This window comes from Malurus melanocephalus, unplaced genomic scaffold, assembly GCF_030028575.1.
Source record: "Malurus melanocephalus ecotype Western Australia unplaced genomic scaffold, MMel_1.1 scaffold_65, whole genome shotgun sequence".
NCBI lineage: Eukaryota > Metazoa > Chordata > Aves > Passeriformes > Maluridae > Malurus > Malurus melanocephalus.
This window is the reverse complement of record NW_026623297.1, coordinates 2,018,032-2,036,861: the sequence shown is the minus strand read 5'-3', so window position 1 is coordinate 2,036,861 and position 18,830 is coordinate 2,018,032. Positions and strand designations below refer to the sequence as shown.

The following is an 18,830-nucleotide window of genomic DNA, read 5'->3' as shown; positions in this document are numbered from 1 at the left end:
CAACAAAATTATCAAAGTAGTTAATATATTTTAAATGTCTAGAAGTCAGGGATCCTTTGTGGTGGGTGATGGCTGAACTGGGCTATTTGTTCACGAGCTGTGCAGAAATTCTTCCAAGTGAGGGTCCCTTCACCCCTTTGCACCTTCTTCTCAGCCCTTACTCATTTGGGACTCTGCAGTTCAGGTCCTCATGGAACTAGAAATGATCCTCAGGAGAAACTCAGTGAGGCCAAACATTATACTAGAAGCTACCCAACCTGAGTTCAGACACCAGTGCCCARCAGAACCTTTCACTTTTGTTAAACCAATTTATCTAAAGTAGTTTATCCTTGAGAGGGTTAAGCGAGAACTCAATTACAACCTATTAGCATTTACATGAGGAGATTTTGCACAGGACTCAGTTCTTCAAGCTGAAGCAAAGTTCATGATGAGCTCTCAGTTGAGGCTGAGCAAATTCAGACTGCAAATAAGGATACCACCTTTTTTCTTGTTTCCTTTGTCAGTTATTTTTGATGATGTTAAGAAGAATGTTTACTATTATCTACAACAGCCTGCTTGAGGAATATTGTGGCATATTGACCAGCTGCACATTTCCAAGCAGCTCTTTYAAAAAATATTTGCCACTTGCTCTTCAAAAGTTATGGACTTGACACTGAAATTACTGGATAATTTTCTGATGCAGAAGACTACAAATGTTTTCTGGCCCTTAACATCCATGAACTCACAATTTTGAATGAGATAAAGCAATTGGAAAACAAAGGCCACTAGGACAGAGAATGAGTCAGGTGCAGATGTGTCTCAGACAAATCAATTTATTTTCCCTTGTCTGAAAGGCCCTTCCGACAAATTATTTAATGAGATTATCCTAAATCTTTTTCACAGAAGTCAGCCTCAAATCTGATTTCAGAGATTACCTGCTGCAATAATCCAGACATAATTCCTAAAATGCACTCAGAGATGCTGGGTCCAGTATAAGACACATCCAGGCTACAGAGGAGCTGCAAACACCCCAAGAGTCTCTGCTCACTGAGAGACTCTGGGCAAAGGTTCTGTCTGTTTTTTGCACACTTGCCAAGCACAAATCAAAATATATTTAAAAAAAAAAAAGAAAAAAAAAAGGAAGAAAGCAAAATTAATGGAGTTTCATGGACACTATCAGGAATGCAGCAGGAAGTAATCAAGTATGAGATCACATTGCTTGTGTGACTGTTGCCATGACATTCAAAAAGCACTTAGTGTTATCATAGACTATGAATATTCTGTTGGCTGATTGATAGTCTGTGSCTTTTTTTCCGTGTAAGCAAATGCAATGACAATATTAAGCAATTACTGATAATGTCACCCAGCTGCTTTCCYGCTGCCTGGGTGACAGGAATTCTGMACTGCAGGAAAAACAAATTTATTAAAGGATGGAGCGTCACCCTCTGCTCGCTGGTGTTGCATTTGACCAGGCGTAGAAAAGCAGAAGGTTTCATTTACAGCAAATGAAAGAAACACATCCTCAGTAAACTTTACTAGGGGAAGTACCATGGGGCTTATTTAGCCCTGATTAGATCAATGAGACTCTCTAAACACAGCAATTAAAAATACAATTGGTAGCAATGTAGCCTGCTTTGAGCATCTGCACGCCTGAGAAGTTTATACAGGAATAAACTTGTTAAAGTACATTTCCTGATTAGTAAAAATCAATATGCAAGGTACTTGGTAGCTTCACATGGAATGATGGGGAGGGTCACATTTTCCTCAACTAGGTGTTTCACCAGCCTGATACCAAGGGCTACGGCATTGGGCTTAATTTATGGGTTATTYACCAAATTGTGTCCATATTTTCCCTTAATTATCCAGTGAGGACTGTATATCCCAACATGCAATGTCTGACCAAGAGCCAAGCAGAATTTTGGGCTTGGACCAAAGAGTAAATGTTGGCTCCTGCYGTTGCTGGGTGTGATGGAGTCACTGGAAGCATCTGCAGCAATGGGAAGGTCTGCAGCAAAGCTTGGTGTGGGATTTGGGATTGTAGCCTTTGGCTACAAGGTTTATCTGGATCAAATGGCCAGCACTGAAATATCAGCACCTCACAAAACCACATACAACACTGGGGACTTGGGASACACCTCTGCTATTTCATGCTTGAAACAGAGGGAGTTTGAGTTCCACTTTTGTGCCAGGGTTTTTTTACTTGTCCCGGARAAGAGAAATCCAGGTCACACTTCAGAGGTGCAGAGAGGCCATCTCTTCCCACCACTTGTGCTGCTCCCTCCCTGCACCCACGAGGTTCTCAGGGTGTGAGGAGATCTGGTCCAAGGTGTGCAATGTCTCAGTCAATTTTATGGCTTGCAGTGGTGGTTAAAGGCTGGCTCCTTGCTTGCTGTGAATCTTATTGCTACACGTGAAGTCAAAGCAAATATCTTTACACTAGATAAAGATTCAACCCTAAATTCATAGGGGTTATAGTCTCTCTAAACCCTATAAAATGTAACAGAGATTAATATCCTGCTCATGGGAWTTTAAAGCATTTTATGTCGGGGCTTTTCTTTTATTTTACATTAATTTTTATAGGAGGGTTAGAGTAAACCTGTGGCAGTAATAGGCTTTTCTGTTAAATTTTACAACACTTCGCCAATAAAAATTGGCATGTTGGTATGTGCAGAGAGAAAAATATTGGAGGTTGACAAATTAGAAAAAATGTGAGAGGTTTCACTACAGAAAAAGGCAGTAACTTACCAGCTGGGTAAATCTCCATGACATATAAAAGATAATTTTGAATACAGTGTTTTGAATCCCAAACTGCTCATGAATCAACAGCACAATGGTATAATGCAAAAAAGAGAAAAATTAAAATTAAAAAAAAATGTTTAAAGGCAGATCTGATCTGAAAGATGAGCTCAGGATGTAGATGAACAGATTCAGGATGTAGGACACATACAGATTGTGCCCACATTTGCACACCACCTTCTAATAAAGTATTGGATAATTTCTGGAAAAGGACAGTGGGAGTGATTATGGGTTAGAAAACATGACCAGTGATGAAARGTTAAATGATGTAGGTGTCTGTGGTCCAGAAAAGAGAAGCCTGAGGGGTTGTGAAACAGATTGTCAAGGCAAGGTGTAAGAAAGGACAGGGATTAATTATGAGAGAAGAAAATCTGGCTTACTCTGCAGGGGGAAATGAAGGGATCAGGAAAACCTCTTTAAGGGAAAGACTAGTTGAGCACTGGGAGAAGAGCTGGTTACCTGGAAGTCAAATCTCCTGTTTGAAATACTGAGAACAGTTTGGACAGACTCCTAGTGCAAACAGGGCAAATGCACCTGTTTTGTGTCCAAACCTGAGAGCYTTCCAGGCCTAATTGTTATATAGATTTTGTTAGGTACTGAGAGAGTTTGGCATATGTTGTTCCCTAAGCAGTTTACAAACAGACAGAGCTTCAGAATATTCTTTTGAAAGGTGTGTAGGTGGGCAGGTATTACAACCTCAGTGTAGAAAACTGTGGGGGAGAAAAACACACTTAAGTAACTTCCCTAAGGCCAAGGAAGCAACAAGCATGTCAGACAAGGTTGATCTACAGGTGTTCCAGCAATCCTCAGAAGCTCCCACCCACCCCTTCCTTCTCAGAGCATCTGCCTTTCAGGGCTTACTATTCATCTGGCTCTGTTTTCATGCAGGTGCCTGGCAGCTGCTTCCTTGTTTTTACCTCCTGAGCACTTTGCTAGTCACCGCATTAATAATTACAGTTTGAGTTTGTAGCTGCCTTATGACAGGAGAATATAGCTCCTAACCAGCCTCCAGACCCTTCTACCAAAGCTCTGMTGAGCTGCTTGAAGAATAGAAAAGCTGCCACTGATGACATCCAAACCYCCTGCACCAAGAGCTGGACTGGGCTGGACTGGAGGAGAGTTTTCTTTTTTCCCTGGTCAGCACACAGCAAGAGAGCCTGTATCAGTGCTCATCGCTTGCCCAAACTGTTCCCTTAAACAAATCCCCAGAAAAAAAACCTCTTCACCAGCTCAGAACACCAGTTTCAGAGGGGAATAAGTAATCTTTAGGACTTGATCAGCTTTCATATGGTGTTGGGGTAAGGTGAGGGCTGGTGCTGCTGGAGTCCCTGATGAAGGAGATTGCTTGCTCTGAGAACACCACAAACTCATTTAAAGATGAGAGCTCTGCCTGCCAAAGCAACAAACACAACAGCAGCATCACCTCAGACTGACAGCCATTGCTTTTTTTCTTTATTCCCTTCATTTTTTTTCAATTCACTTAGAAGGCATCCACAGCCTTGAGGGACKGGGAACAATCACATTAAGAACAGTACAGATGTAATTCAATATTTCTCACTATTTCCTCACTGAGACTTGCTCATTTACCAAAACATCCTTCCACTTTCTTCTGCCTTTACACATAAGGTATGGAATACACTCACACTGTGCTGATTATTAATGAATCTCTGTAAKCAGCTGGCTGGAGGACTCCATTATTAACACTTCTAGAGCCAAGCCRGAAAATCCTTCTGTCTTGTGCTGGAGGATTGATACCAAACCATGGCTGACTCCCCTGTGGAATCACCTCCTGTGAGTGCAACAGGAGCAGCACAGACTTCTCCGAGCAGCCCCAGCCCAGCACACCCCAGCAGTCACAGCTCATTTGTGCATTTGCTGCCATTGGATGGGCGCCACACAATTAAGAGGCTGCCCTGGAGGCATCAACATTCCTCGTCTGGCAGTGAGGGAGAGGGAGAAGGCAGCAGAAGTTTATGGGGTGTTATCCACGGGAGAGTGTTATTTCAACAGCATTTGTATGAATCTGTGAGGACGATTCAGAGCTGGGCAGGGAGCCAACACAAAGAGGTTTCTGAGGCCACGGTGGGAAACTGTGAAAGTCCCTGCTTGCTGGAAGRAGATGATGATGATGATGATGAGGCAGCGTGGGGAGCTGATGGGGCTGGACTGGAAAATGCTGAGTTCACTTCTCTCCTGTTCCCTCTGGGACCTGGAGATCTGGTGTTACCCACACTCTTTAGGATGTTTGTAACCCCCAATCCCAGCAAAAGGCCCTGTGTACCTATTAGGTAGAACCCTATGAAGCCCGGTTTACAAAAGGAGGATCAAGGTTTTCATCTCTCCTGAGGAGGAACGAGACATGGAACAGCAAGGATGGCAGTGTTTGTCAGGGCCTCAGTACCAAACCAAAGCACACACAAGCTCCAAAGGACCACAGCCAAGATCTTGCCATGACAAGACCTTTGTACCAGAGGACTTCTGGGGTGCAGGGATCCTGTGGGTGACTTTCTTTGGGCTACCACAGAGCCCCTGGCCCTGGGGAATCCATCAGCTGAGTGCTCTGGGACACTACTCAGCCTTGGCTCAGACTGGGAGAAAGTCTGAGGCTGACATGCTTTGACCAAGACATCTTGGAAGCAAGCAAAGTGGAAAAGGCTTGACAGGAAAAAATTAAGCCAGATTTCCATCCTGTGTTGCTCTTAGAGACTCAGTGAGTCCCATTACTGTCTGGCAGWAGGCTCTTGGCTTCATGGTCCATCCCAGGCTGTGTCCAGACGGTCCATCCCCAGGACCACCTGGGAATGGTAAAAGTCTCTGCCTTTGCAAGTCTGGCATGGGCAGGACTGTGTCTATCCCCTTTATCAACATATTTTAGRGAGGAAAGTACTTGGTGCCACTCACTTCTCCCTGCCTCACTCCTACATTTGAAAAGCCATGAAATATATAGAATAAATCAACTAAAAACACTGCACTTTCAGCTGCACTGATTTTGGGAGAATTGCATTCCTTCCCACTRTTAGTGCATTTATTCCCCAGTGCTAAAATGTGTGTACTGAGGCTTCAGCACTGCTGGCTAATTTAGGAGTGTTGCCATCATCATAAAGGGAAGAAAATCGATTCAAATGAAAACCCCGCAAACAAACGATGACCTTATTCAAATCAGAAAAAAATCCCCAATCCCAACCTCTGACAGCTGGGGTAGGATGTCAKAGAAGCCGAGAAGCCACGCAAGATGCACAGCATTGATTACTGTGTAATAATGATTTCCCTTCAGCCCGCAGACCCCACCGTATCCTTCATTCCGCATTCCAGAGCTCCTCTCCGAGCATCGGCAGGGCTGGGAATAACACACACCAGACATCACTGGGGGTTGCAGGTTAAGTATTGCACTTGGGTTTTATGGAGCAGAAGAGTAGATAAATTCTGTCAAATTAATGTAAATGCTCAACAATAATTTTTGCTTCTGAGAGTCTTTAACTGCTTTTTTAGGTTTTGGAAATATTTCTGTGTTTTTCATTTTGTGAATCAGCATGAGTCTCTCATCGGTTCTGAGATTAAGTTTGGTTTGATTTTGGTTTTGTTTGTTGAATTTACCAGTYATTTGCTGGAAATTAACGTTTTAAATAATTCCTGATTCTTGGTCCTTTTCTGCACTGTCTGGAGCATCACACAAGGGAGTGGCYACATTCCTGGCTGAACACAAACTGGCACGGTTCCTTCAAGGAMCAGCTCCTTCAAGGGCGGTGGTAAAACACAAGTTTGCATCACTGACTCTCAGCCCTGCATTTCATTCCCTTTGGGTTTGGTCTTTTCTCCACTGACACTAATTCTTTAACAACATACGTAATAGGCAATGTAGCTTTATTTCATCTCCCTGTTTGTACTGTGGGTGATATCTCCCAGGGAAGATTAATGATTTAAGCTGATTTAATAGTGCATGTGCTTTCCATAGGGAACAAAAAAAATAGAAAGGAAAAAAAGAAAAGGAAAAGAAATACTTTTCCTTTTTTTGCACAGATTGAAAAATGGTATCTTCTCTTGAGCTTTTTGGTGGGTTTTTTTTCTCCATTGATATTAGTTGTTTTGCAGCCTTTGATGGCTTCCTAAACAACTTTGTCATCTTTCTGTGCATCTATGATGTTCCCATATTAATGTGTTCCCAATAAGCCTGGCACTGACCCGCCTGTGTGAGAAACTGCAGTTCATCTCTACTGAGTTTCAGGAGTTTTGCCAGGAGAGACTTTGACCCTGCGCTGTGTAATCCCATTTACCTGCATGTTCTGCCACCTTTTCCCATTTTCTTGTTGCTCTATCCAAGAGAAAACCCAGCTCACTTGGCAAAASAGGTTTGTTATGTCTGTGGGAGAGGTTTGAAACATTTGGCTGATGTTTCCCCTTGCACTTGCTGAGGCACCAAAACACTGTTATCACCCACTTAAAAGGATGTTCAAAAAAACCTTCAAACCCAGGCATATGTGACAAAAATGTGGTCTAAGCCAAAAATTGAAAARAAGTACTTAGGACCTGTAAAGAGCTGGTTGGAGGTTAAAGAAATGGCAAAAAAAAATTGTTTAGTGTTTTGTTCTCAAAATCTACCTGACAGTCTGCTTTAAYAATAATGTGGTGTTTACTAACTAGAAAATTTACACTCAACAAGAATGCAAAGATCATCAGTAAATGCACAAGACTGATTTAAAATAGGGAAATTACTGGCATATGCAGACACCTATTTCTAAAAATGAGTTGCAAGGCATCATAAAAGTCACACCCATTTTATAAAGCTTTCCTTACTGCCCTGTCAAACAGAGGAAAATAATCAGATTCACCTTTCATGTGGACAAATGCATTTATTCCAGGCAAAGATGCCACACAGAGAGATGCAAATGGGAGGACACGAATTCCCTCCCCACCCTCAGCACATGGTTTTCCACAGTGCTGTGTTTTGGTTTGTGCATTCAGAAGCTGCCTGGCATTTCCTTGCAGTCAGTCCAGCCCTGCTCACACCTACTCCCACTGCTGTCTGCTTTGCCAGCCTGGGTTRCTCCGAAAAGGTGCAAGGAGAAATGATTAACTGCAGTCAATTTATCTGGAATTCTCAGAGGGAATGAATAACATTAGCTGAAGTAAAAAATAACCAGGTGGCAGCAGTCCTATGCTTTGTGATATTAAACACTGCGTTGGGTGGATATCAGGGTGAAAAGTTAGAAAATGCCAGGCATGAGTGGATGTTTCACAAAGCAGTTTTTAATTGCATGATGATATTCTCCCTTCACCCTAACCTGTGCACCCACATCTTCCTTGTGTGGGGTGGAGCTGCCTTGARGATGAATCAGGGAAGGTGTTTGCTTTCTGAAGGGCTCTTTGGCATTTGTGGCAGACAGAATGTGCAGAGGAATGAGGCTGGGGAGTGCTGCAGGACAAGAAGAAGTCTTGGGGTGAAGATGTTTGGGGATGAGGGTACTCATATGTCCGAAACTTTTATTAATGACCTCTGACATCTAAGTTTTATTTTTGTGTTTCTGAGAGACTCTCCTGACTGGAAGAAAGCCTGGGCTCAACCAGAAGCAAATGGTGAGGGACACAATGAACACARAAAGTACTGTGTGATGTTGAGGATACTGAAAAGTCAGAAATGGCCCAAMACTGAGAGAGACCTTTAATGATTCCTTCATGGCTCAATTCTACATCAGTTAAACAGAGACAAACCAGGGTCTGATTACAGGTTTTGATGAACTTTGATAGTTTTAATTAATGTTTCAGAAAAAAAGCACACAAGAAAACGAATAATTCTGTTTTCAGGGCAGTATTCAGTAAATAAGACCTAGGGTTATTCAGCAGGAAATGAGGGGAATACAAAATAAGGAATAGCTGCTCATTATCTGAGCCCTGTCTGTCTTATACAGGAGACAAGAAGAAATCTGTGGGAAAAACAATTGTCAGATGGAACAGAGTTGCAGGGATGTCCCTTGCTCCAGTATTTCCCAACTTCTCATCTTGGTGGTGTTCCCTCTTTAAAAAGCAGCTTTTCACATCTGCATTTTACCACCCACACCCAGCTGGGACATGGGGTCTGGGCTGAACRGGGGTTTCCATTCAAGTCCTCCACCTCATCTCTGCCCCTCTACCCCCAACTTGTTCTTACCAGAACTTATCTGTTTAGTCCTTGTTCCTCTTCTCAAACTCCCTTCTGCAGTCCTAATCCTCTGTCCATATCCTTCCCTCCTCCTGGACTGTTCATTCCAGCTCAGTTTTCCTTCCACCTGTGCCTTATTTTCCACGCTGCTGCGGCATCAGCAGGGAACCTGAGGATGCAACACAGGCTGCCTTTCCCACACTTTAGGAATCACCAGAGTAAGACAAGCACAGATCCTGCCTTAAAGCTCAGATGAGTTGGTTCCAGCCTGGATGTTTCTCAGGCATCCCACCAGGGCACCATCAGCACCAGCAGAAATTTCACCCAAAAACCAGCAGGGCTGTGAGCACTGAGGCATCCGATGTTATGAAATCACATTTAATCTCTCATCTCACCTGATCTCTCTCTAAAGACCACAACACATTAGGGGAGGGGCTGTGCCAGCCCTAGTGAGACTAACTATTGCCTTATTTGTGCTTATTTGTGCCCCAATTCTTGGGCCTGATCATGGAATATTTGCTAAAAAGATTAGCTTTGTAAGTAATTAGTCCTTCTGGGAAAGAATATCAGTGGCACCAGATAATACTCTAACTCCCTCTGTCCAAAAGAATTGAATCTCTTCTAAATGAAACCTATTTTTCTAAGGAAAAATGGCTCCCACAGTATTATTCAGAACCTGGCCATGGAGAGATTCAACTTTAGATGTAGTAGTAATGATTTCACCTAACTTTATATTTCAACTCCTAAGCTACTGGAATTAATTGAGCGTGTAATTAAGGAAGGGTTTCCTTACCAATATGCTCATGCCTGTAATTAAAATCTCACACAAATGTGTGTGTGGAAGAATAGGGCAGGGCAGAGCAGGGAAAAGACCAAAGTGTCTGACAGGTTTACATCAAAGGACCTGAACTCCTGCAGCTCTGAGCCAGAGGGAGGGGAGGAAGGGAAGACAGGACTGGCTGATAACTGACTTGAGATATTGTTTTTGACCTCCTGTCTTCAAAGCCCCGAGTGGTTTGAGTGCTGTCTACCAGGGAGAGGGCTTCTACCTTTCATGTTCCTTCAGCAGAGCCAAACTTTGCAAGCGTTTGTGCTACCAAGAGCAGGAGAGTGATGGTATCTGCCTGTTTTCAGAGGGACTGGAATGGGTTAGGCTGCTGCTTTGGGCTGTGCCTCATCCATGCTGTGGCCCAGGGACTCCATGGCATGTCATGAGAGCCACCACTTTCCTCTGGTGTTTGTTGCATGGGAGAGATTTTGTTAAAAAAAAAAAAAAAAAAAGAAAAAAAAAAAAGGAGTGGTAAATTTTTACTGCTGATATTTTTGCTGCATTTACTACTAAATCAGCCTTAAATAGCAGCTCAGACTGACCCAAGTCAATGGCTGTGCCTCAGGACAGCTGCATTTGGGGAGATTTTCCTGTTCTGAGCATGGGGAGAGGTTGGGTGCTGGGAAGCTGCAACACGGCACTTCCACAACAGGAACTCCTGCACAAAAGGAACAAGGGCTTTTCCCCCCAAAAAAAACCAAAAAACCCAAACAAATCACCAAAATGGGGACTTGGAGCTTGAAGAGGAGAAGGGATTGACTCCTTTAGCTGGTCTGCCATGGGTGTGACACTCTGTGACTGAGGGAGGGAAATCCCTCCCTCACAGGATAACCAAGCCAAGGACCAAGATTCCGAGAAAAAAAAAGGTGTGGATGAATGTTRCACGAAAGAAGCCACCCTGAGCAGGGAAACTGCTCTCTCATTTGTTTGATATCTGCTGTGGTCAAGGAAACAGGACTTTGTGTGTTTATTGACATTGGGATATGTTTATAAATTACATCAAAAAGACACCTGCATCATTCCTTGCGTCTCCTCTGAACTGGAACAACCTGAAGGATTTGGGATTTGTGTCTTGCTGGTTAAATCCCAAGTGGGGTCACAGTTTTGATCTCACAGATTTGGTGGTGTTTATATTGCAATGTTGATAAAAGAGGAAAACAGGGAAAGCTAAGGTACATTAGGTCTGCGTTGTCAGGAAGAAAGCCCACATGCCCAGCTGTGCACTTATTTTGCATTTATTTAAATCCAGTAAAATGCTATAAGAAATGGCTGGCCATTACGAGGTCTGTGCCGAGATGCTTAGAGCTATACTGGTATGTACTGGTTAAGGATCAGACATTTTTTGCATGAAATATGCATCATGCAAGTGCTTTATTGCATTCCATAAAGTCCTAAACATTAAACACACGCAGTCCCCACCAACAACTGCCTTCTGAATGACCTATTATATCAGGCAGACGTGCAGGAGAGCTGTTTTTCTCCATAGATAACTACCAGGCTGGCATTTTGGAGCAACCATCATTTTTTGCTTCATAATCATCTCATTCACAACTTTCTCATTTTTTTTCAGCTTTCCCATATTTGCAGCAGCCAAGACTTTGCGACCTTCCCCAAGGATTGCAACTTGTGATTCACAGCTAAAGAGTGGGTGTCTGAGTTCTGCTTTTGAAAAGGGTGGCCAATTGCCTCGCCAACAGCTGCCATTAAGTAAAATACTTAATGAAATGACTGGGAAGATGAGTGCTCACCAGTGTATTTTGTCTGCACTTCATAAAAATGCCTGTGACCCACACACTGAGCTAGCAAGCTTTATGCTGTCAGAGCCACCATCATCACTTTTCTTCCCTCCAGTTCATGCCCTGCCATACTGCATTTTAAATATTATTTTTAATTATTATTACATTGTTATTCCTGTGATTGATATTATTAATTTCATTTTTGTAGCTCTGTGGTCTATGCATTGCCCACCAGGCTGCTTTTCTGTGAGGTCCCATCGGAGCCAAGAGAAGGTCCTTGGGCACTTTCAAGGGACCTCAGCCACATGAAGGTTTGGGGAATGTAAGACATTCCTGGGCTCCTCTGCTACAACCCTGGGTTTGCACAGGCTGAGCAAGACATGCAGAATTGAGGCTGGGGTGCAGGATGGCTTGAGCTGGACATGGTGTCTGGGCAGTGGGAGGTGAGCAGAGCACGTGGGAGCAGCTCCTATCTCCATCCCCTGAAAGGACCCAGTGGTGTTTGACACAGAGTGTGAGAGCTTTGGTCACCAGGGCACTCTGTGACCATTCCAGGCTCCAAATCAATTACGTGCCAAGCCTGACTGCACATCCCAGAGATGGGGTCCCGATGCTCAGCTGGTGATGGCAGTGGGAAGATCAAACTGTCTGTGAAAGGCAAAGAAATCCCAGCATTGTCATTATCCTGGGTCCTCTCAGGGCTGTCTGAGGGCAATGGGAGAGCTCAGCAAGAGCTGAACCCACTCAGCCTGGTGTGCAGCCGAGGGAAGCTGCTAGGATAGTGCAGCCTGAACTCAGTTGTGCTCCTGAGGATGTGGAGAATGGACAGCACCCCCAGGCTTTGGATCATGGACGAAATACCACAACCTGAACTGCAATCCTTCCTCCTTAAACACACAGGCAAAATGTCCCCATTTCCCCCCTAGCCTTCAGAAGGGAGCATTTGGGGACAGGGATTGTGTTCTCATGATCCAGCACCAAGCACACAAGTCTCTGTGCTGGATTTTGATCTCCCAGAGCTCTGCAATGCAATTCCTGTYAGCAGTGTAGAGTCCAGCTCCTGCCCAGGATACACAAAGTTTCCTTTCCCTGTACAGTAAATAACCCATCCTGCTGTGACTGGGCATGAATGCAGGGCCCAGTCAGGCATGGAGCTCACTGCTCTGCTGCAGAGCACAGCCGGGGAGGAAAAATAACCTTTCAGTTTTATGTTCAGTGATATATTGACTTTAAATCTGAATGGGTTTAGGAAATGTTACAGAACAGAAATGGCTCTGCTTTTCCAGAGGCATAATGTTATGGTAGAGCTATTCCAAAGCCAAACTCTGCTCTGAGTTATGCCTCTACATCCTYTCTCCCAGGTATTTATAAAATTATGATTAACAGTAAGAGACATAGGACTCCATTATTTCTTGAATTGCTTTTCTTTTTAACCATCTACAGGCTCAGAGAATTACATATGGCCTCATTAACCTCTGTGTCAGACTGGTAATAAGACAAGGAAGGAGGYACCCCCTTCAGCTGCTCGACAGCCTGTGAGGAAGGGCTGCTGAGGGAACACCAGCACTTCCCAGTCCATGCTACGACCTTCATGTGGCTGTGTCAGCTCGTGGGTGATGGGTGATTGCACAGGAACCTCAAAGGTTTGTCTGCCCACCACCCATGTGAGCTGGAAGGTCAGAAACCCCAGAAATCAATGGCTTTGGAAATCTCACTAAGTGTCATTAGCAGCAGAGTGTGTCTRTCCTGATGGGGCACTCAAAGTGGGAGTGAAATACACAGTTAAATCAAAACAGGGAACTGCAGCTTCATAGGGGGAATGTGAATGCTTGTGGAGGGATGGGGACAACTTCTGCCTTTGGGTATTCTGGTATTCTTAAAAACACCAKGACTGGTTTCACAACATAGGCAAAGGAATTATTCTTCCTCTTGGCTTCTACGACAATGCTGTAAAGTGATTTTGGTATGTGTAGCTGTCCAGACAGTGCAGGATCCTAATTTGCACTTCTGCAGGACAGCTTGCAAGATTAAAGTTTAGAATCTGTTCAAATGTTTTGCTGCTGCAGCTGCACAAAAAGCCTGCTATATAAACTTCTTTATGATGCCATCCAAGGAAGGTGAAAGAGTAATTGCCCCTCCTGATTTCCTCCCCTGACAATCCCGAAGGCCAGCTGTCACAGCCTTTGCTRCTTAGGATTCTCAGGGTACCTCCCAAAATTTCTCTGCTTTGAGCCACTGTGAACTTCTCTGAGCAAGGCACAGGGACAACTTAACCATTCTTTGTGAGAGATCCAGAGGTCAAAAACTAAGTGGCTYTGAAAGCAGAGCCAACAAGGTTTAACAAACTGACAGTAACACCATGGGAGTTTGCTAATCCCCAAAATCTACAATAAACAGATAAAGTTAATAAGATTTAATAAGCAAGAACAGCCCCATTAACATTTAAAGAGCACTATCTAAATACTACACACATTATTTACTGAGTTCCCTTGCTGAATTGCTGTACACAGGAACACTCAAAATTCATTATCTTTGGATGCAAAGCTTAGTAAATTCGACAGCAATTAATCTCCATTTACCCTCTGYGTGTGTTTCTGAACAGACGAAAAGTTCATTGAAAAAGTTCTTTTAGCCACTCTGAAAGAGAGGCAGTGCTTTGATAAACAAAAAACCACCAAACACAAGCTTCTGAAAGGAAAATAGAGCAGTAGCCAGTTCTGTGTGGTTCGAGCCAGGTGCTCATTGCAAATTCAGTAGCGTGCACTGGCAAGTGTCAGCAGCAGAGAAACTGAAATTACTGAAATTCTTATGCCAGTGTAATTTGCTGAAGGCGATGCACTGAGGGTTAAGGCAAATTGTGCATGTGTTGAGGATTATAAAACAAATTAAAATGGAGGCTAACAAAAGGAGTGCAATATTTATGCATTTCTTCATTCTTTTCACTTCGTGGTACTCAATCAACTTCACAGTCTCTTAAGGTGGCATGGGGACATCGCTATTGTGYACATTCATTTGCTCTGAAAAAGGCAGCTCAGACATACTCAGCTACAGAATTTAAATAGTTCTGTTAATATTTRTAAGTATCTCCATTCATCCACCAAATATTTACAACCCACCATTACTTCTAATCAAGTGGAATTTAATCAACAAAAAAATGCAGTAACTTTCCTGTTCAATGTGCTCTCCTTATCTGCTTCAATTTTGATATACCAGCCCATTTTACCATGTATTCCTTCCCTTTCCCTTGAATTCCTGCATTTGTGCACCCTGGTTATACAAAAGCAGAAATGTTTTAATCACCCATGGCTCGCTGCAGTGGAGTCCATTACACGGTGTAATGTGCTTAGTGTTTAATACCCAATTAACCAAATATTTTAAAGAGTTTCTAAGTTACTAAGTACCCACTGTATGATCATCCAGCATGGCCCAGCAACCAAATGGGTTATTACCTTGTGGAATGAGACACAAGTCCTCTATGAAATGTGCTCTTGGCTGTACATTCCCAGCCCTCTGCTAGGAAGCTCTGCCATTGAGCTGGTTGGAGAAGTGAGGACATTGTGCCCATGTCTCTGTCCAGTGTCTCAGCCCCAGCCCTCCTGCACCTTGAACTGGGCTTTGGAAGTCAAGATGTGCCCACCTGTCCTTCTGTCAGCTCTGACACCGAGTGAGAACCCCTGTGTGCAATAGGGACCTCCACAAGATTCATCCAATCCCACCTGTGGGGATTTAGACCTCATTAATTCCAGGCACCCTTGCCTTTGACAGATGTAGGCTTTCCTCACTCACTGGTGACAGACTGTGAGAAGTGCCTGCAGAGTCAGCTCTTGTTCTTAATTACCCATGGAAACAAAGAAAATGGTTTGGTTTTAGTTTTCTGTCTGGATTTGAGCAGTCTAAATAGAGCTGTTTGGGACTCCAAGGATAAAACTGWGCCTATATTTGTGTTTCACTGTAAAAGGCAGACATTTCCACAAATGTTAAATCTTGTATCTCCCAGATGCTCCAGGCTCTCTCCAGGAAGCTCTGCCAGAAATGACCAGAAGCCCACTGCCCCTCACGTCACTGTACAAACCAAAGGACAAAAAAACTTCCCACTGGCCTCCAACAGTTGCAGCCTTAGTGYAAAACAAGTGACAACAGATGGAATCAGACAGACGGGGGAATAGAGGGGGGAAAATGAGGCAATATTGGAGAGTGTGACAGGCAGGGGTCTCGGCACATCAGCAGCCTCGCTGYTGTCAAGTTTTTTTTTGTGTAGTCATCACATATTAAGGTTGCATTTGGGGAGTTAATAGAWTTTACACTTGATTTTCTGGCAGGGAGCAGGGAGCCGCTGCCAGCCGTGAAGCATCTTGAAAATGAGATTAGTTTTCAAATCTATTCAAGTGATCTATGCATTGTTGTTCCTCTGAAAGATGAAGATGTAAGGGCCAAATCCTGACCTTTATTTCACAGATATTTGACTATCTCCATCAGCTGCCATGGAGTCACTCCAGATGAACAGCAACGTAACAACAACGTCAGGATCTGGGTCTTCCAGAGAATCCCCTCCCTTTTACATCATTGCAATAGATGATTTAAAATCACAYTGCTTTGACTTGAAAAGCTTTTCCCTTACACAAAGGAGCTCAGAATCTCGCCCTTTATTTAATATTACAGYAAATTATGGTCCAAAAGACCATGTCTATATTCCCAAGCATATTCTTCTACAGGAGCAATAAATTACCAGACGGTGGAAATTGAGATTACATTTTATGGATAGCATTATTAGGATTTACATTCCAGCTACAAAGCAGGTCAGATGAACAAACAGAATACCCAGTCGTGGACCACTTCCCTTACTCTACTCTGTCATTTTTATGGCTTCACACATGCTGCAGGTGCTGGTACTACACACGCCTGACTGTAATCCAGGCATCAGCCTGAGAGCACAGCAGTCCTGGGAGAGACTGCCTCCAGCAGTCGTTTCAAGCCTGGATAGAGGAGCAGAATGGAAACATCAGCTAAAGCAATGAAAGTTACGTTTTCTAATAATGGAAATGAGCTGGAAATTTTGGGCAGCTCCCAGGGGTTTTATCTATTATCTGATTTTTAAAAAAGTATACTGAGAAGTGCCTTACAAAGCCTAACATTAATGTATGTATTCCTCAGTAATGAGAGATATGAATGGCTGGGTCTCTAATCCCTTATAAATCTTTCATTCTAAAAACTGCCCATAGCATTGTTCTTGGTAATAGAGAGCTATAGGAAGTTGGCAGGTCCTTTTTTAAATTCCCAACTTACTGTGCAAGACAAAAAGACCTGAATTAAAGTGGGAAAAAAATTACTCCCCTGGAGAATTGCAGTGCAGACGTTTGCTGGCAAATTATTTTTATTTAAATMACTTTTCTTGGTTTTAACATTGAAAATACTCTCAATCATTGAAGAGCCTTTAATTTAGGATAGTGGAGAGCAGGAATGTAATTGAAGAGACCAGACTAGCTGATCTCCCTCAGCACAGGGGCTGGGCAAGCAATTTCTCAMAATTTTTTCAAGTCTGGCATTTAGAGAAAGCAACTCTGGTCTAAATGCCCCTTCAAAGATGTTTACATCTAAGACCTATGAACATACCCTGTTCCCAGGAAGAATTGCCATTGAATTCCAATTCTATCCTGAGATACAACACAACAGGGGTGGACTAAGTGTGGTGATGGACTGAAATCACAAGGATTTACCCGCGGCAGTTACCACATGGCAGTGACTAAATAAAATACAATCAGGATTCAGTCTATCCCCCAGGACCACAAAGAAATAATGGCACGGGAAGAAATTTTACAAACTAAACCATCACTGCTTTTTCTCTGGATTTTCCCYGACGGAATTCGAGTTTCTTTAATAATGACAATTAATGTCAAACCTTTGAAGAGAGTTGGGAGTGTCAGAAAGCAGCAGACAAGTGCAGCAATTCCCGAGCTCTGTACATTCACTCTCTTTTACAGCTTTCTGGTCTGGGTCCACAACAAGAGGTCTCCCACCCTGGCAGGGTATTTGGGCACAAAATCACCCACTTTGCCGGTCCACTTTGCCTCCCTTGCTGCCGAAAACACTACGCTGGGGTGTCCCCATCCGTCCCTGTGCCGCAGGTATGCATTCCCGGACCGGCTCCCCGGGGAGCACGCACAGACACACAGACACAATGAGAGCCTCCAACTGGAAATTCAAACAAAAATATGGCTGTCTACTCCAAAAGGCAAACTCATTTACAAAGGTCATCTCTGTCGAGGAGGAGTGATGCGTTACTCCCCTCTTGGAGGCAAGTGCTGTCGCTCCTCTCCCGAGTTACATTCACGAGCATAGTTTTGAAAAAGAAGAAAGAAAAAAAAAAAAAGAAAGAGGGAAGAAAAGAGACAAAAGCTCGACAAGCCCCCTATTCACAGAGCTAGCCCCGCAACTCCCCTTCCCCTCCTCGGGTAAATTCAGCTTCAAAAGACATTAACATCTTCCCCTACCTTCGTCCTCATCGGAGACAGAAGCCCTTCCATTTTGGTCCGATCCTCATGCCAATCCTCGTCGCCCAACTTAGTATCTCGTGCCCGTCTCAAGCATCCCACACGAACAAGAGCATGTCAGGGACCGGCAGCGACACCCTTCACGGGAGCTCAGCCAGCTGCCAGCCTGCCAACTTGCGATCCTCAGCCGCGTGGAGCCCCGCTCCTGGAGAGAGAGCCCTTCCTCCCTGTCCCTCCTCTCTCGCTCTCTGTGCATAATCTGCCCGCAGCTATGTTTGTACCATCGCGGCTGACAAACGATCCCTGCCTTACGTAATGCATTCAGCACAGGACGGGCTGCGGGATCCCAGCCCAGCCGCGGGGACCCGCTGCGAGGGAAGGAGCTCTGGCACTTTTTCCTGCCTATTGTGCCGCCGCCTCGGAGATGGGGACGCGCCCGAGCGGGGCTGATGCTCCTCCGCTCCCCGAGCGAGCGAGGAAAGCACCGGCACAACTTCGTCACCGCGGAAGATCGTGGATTCCCCGAGACTGACTTAAAAGGGTGTAATCCTCGTTSCAAGCCTCAGCCCAGGAGGTTTTCCCTGCTCGGGAAGCGCCCAACAGTTGGAGCATTTTCTGCTGGGCGCGTTTACTGCCAGCGAGTGACCAAACCCACGCTGAAAGGGAGTTCCTGTCAATTGTCAGCCGGGAATTCAGGGAGAGAAAGAAAGAAAGAAAGAAAGCAAAGCTCACGAAACAAAAGGAATATACTCCTGCGAAGTTGGTCAGCAAAAGATACTCCCTGAATACATTTCTATTAGYATTTTAAATCAGATCAGAGCATGCCTTTGTGGAAATTTCCCTGATTGCTCCTGCTTTATGTATTTTGT

At 44.1% G+C, this 18,830-nt stretch overlaps 1 protein-coding gene across 1 annotated transcript in view; it reads right to left on the bottom strand.

Annotated features, from left to right (window-relative positions):
• The window catches only part of FRMD4A (FERM domain containing 4A), a 271,255-nt gene extending 252,727 nt beyond the window's left edge, over positions 1–18,528 (bottom strand). The window contains exon 1 of the mRNA XM_057366444.1: positions 17,962–18,528. Within this exon, the coding sequence (XP_057222427.1) occupies positions 17,962–17,994 (33 nt within the window). The 5' untranslated portion in view covers positions 17,995–18,528. The remainder of the gene's footprint in view (positions 1–17,961) is intronic.
• Positions 18,529–18,830: the final 302 nt, after the last annotated feature.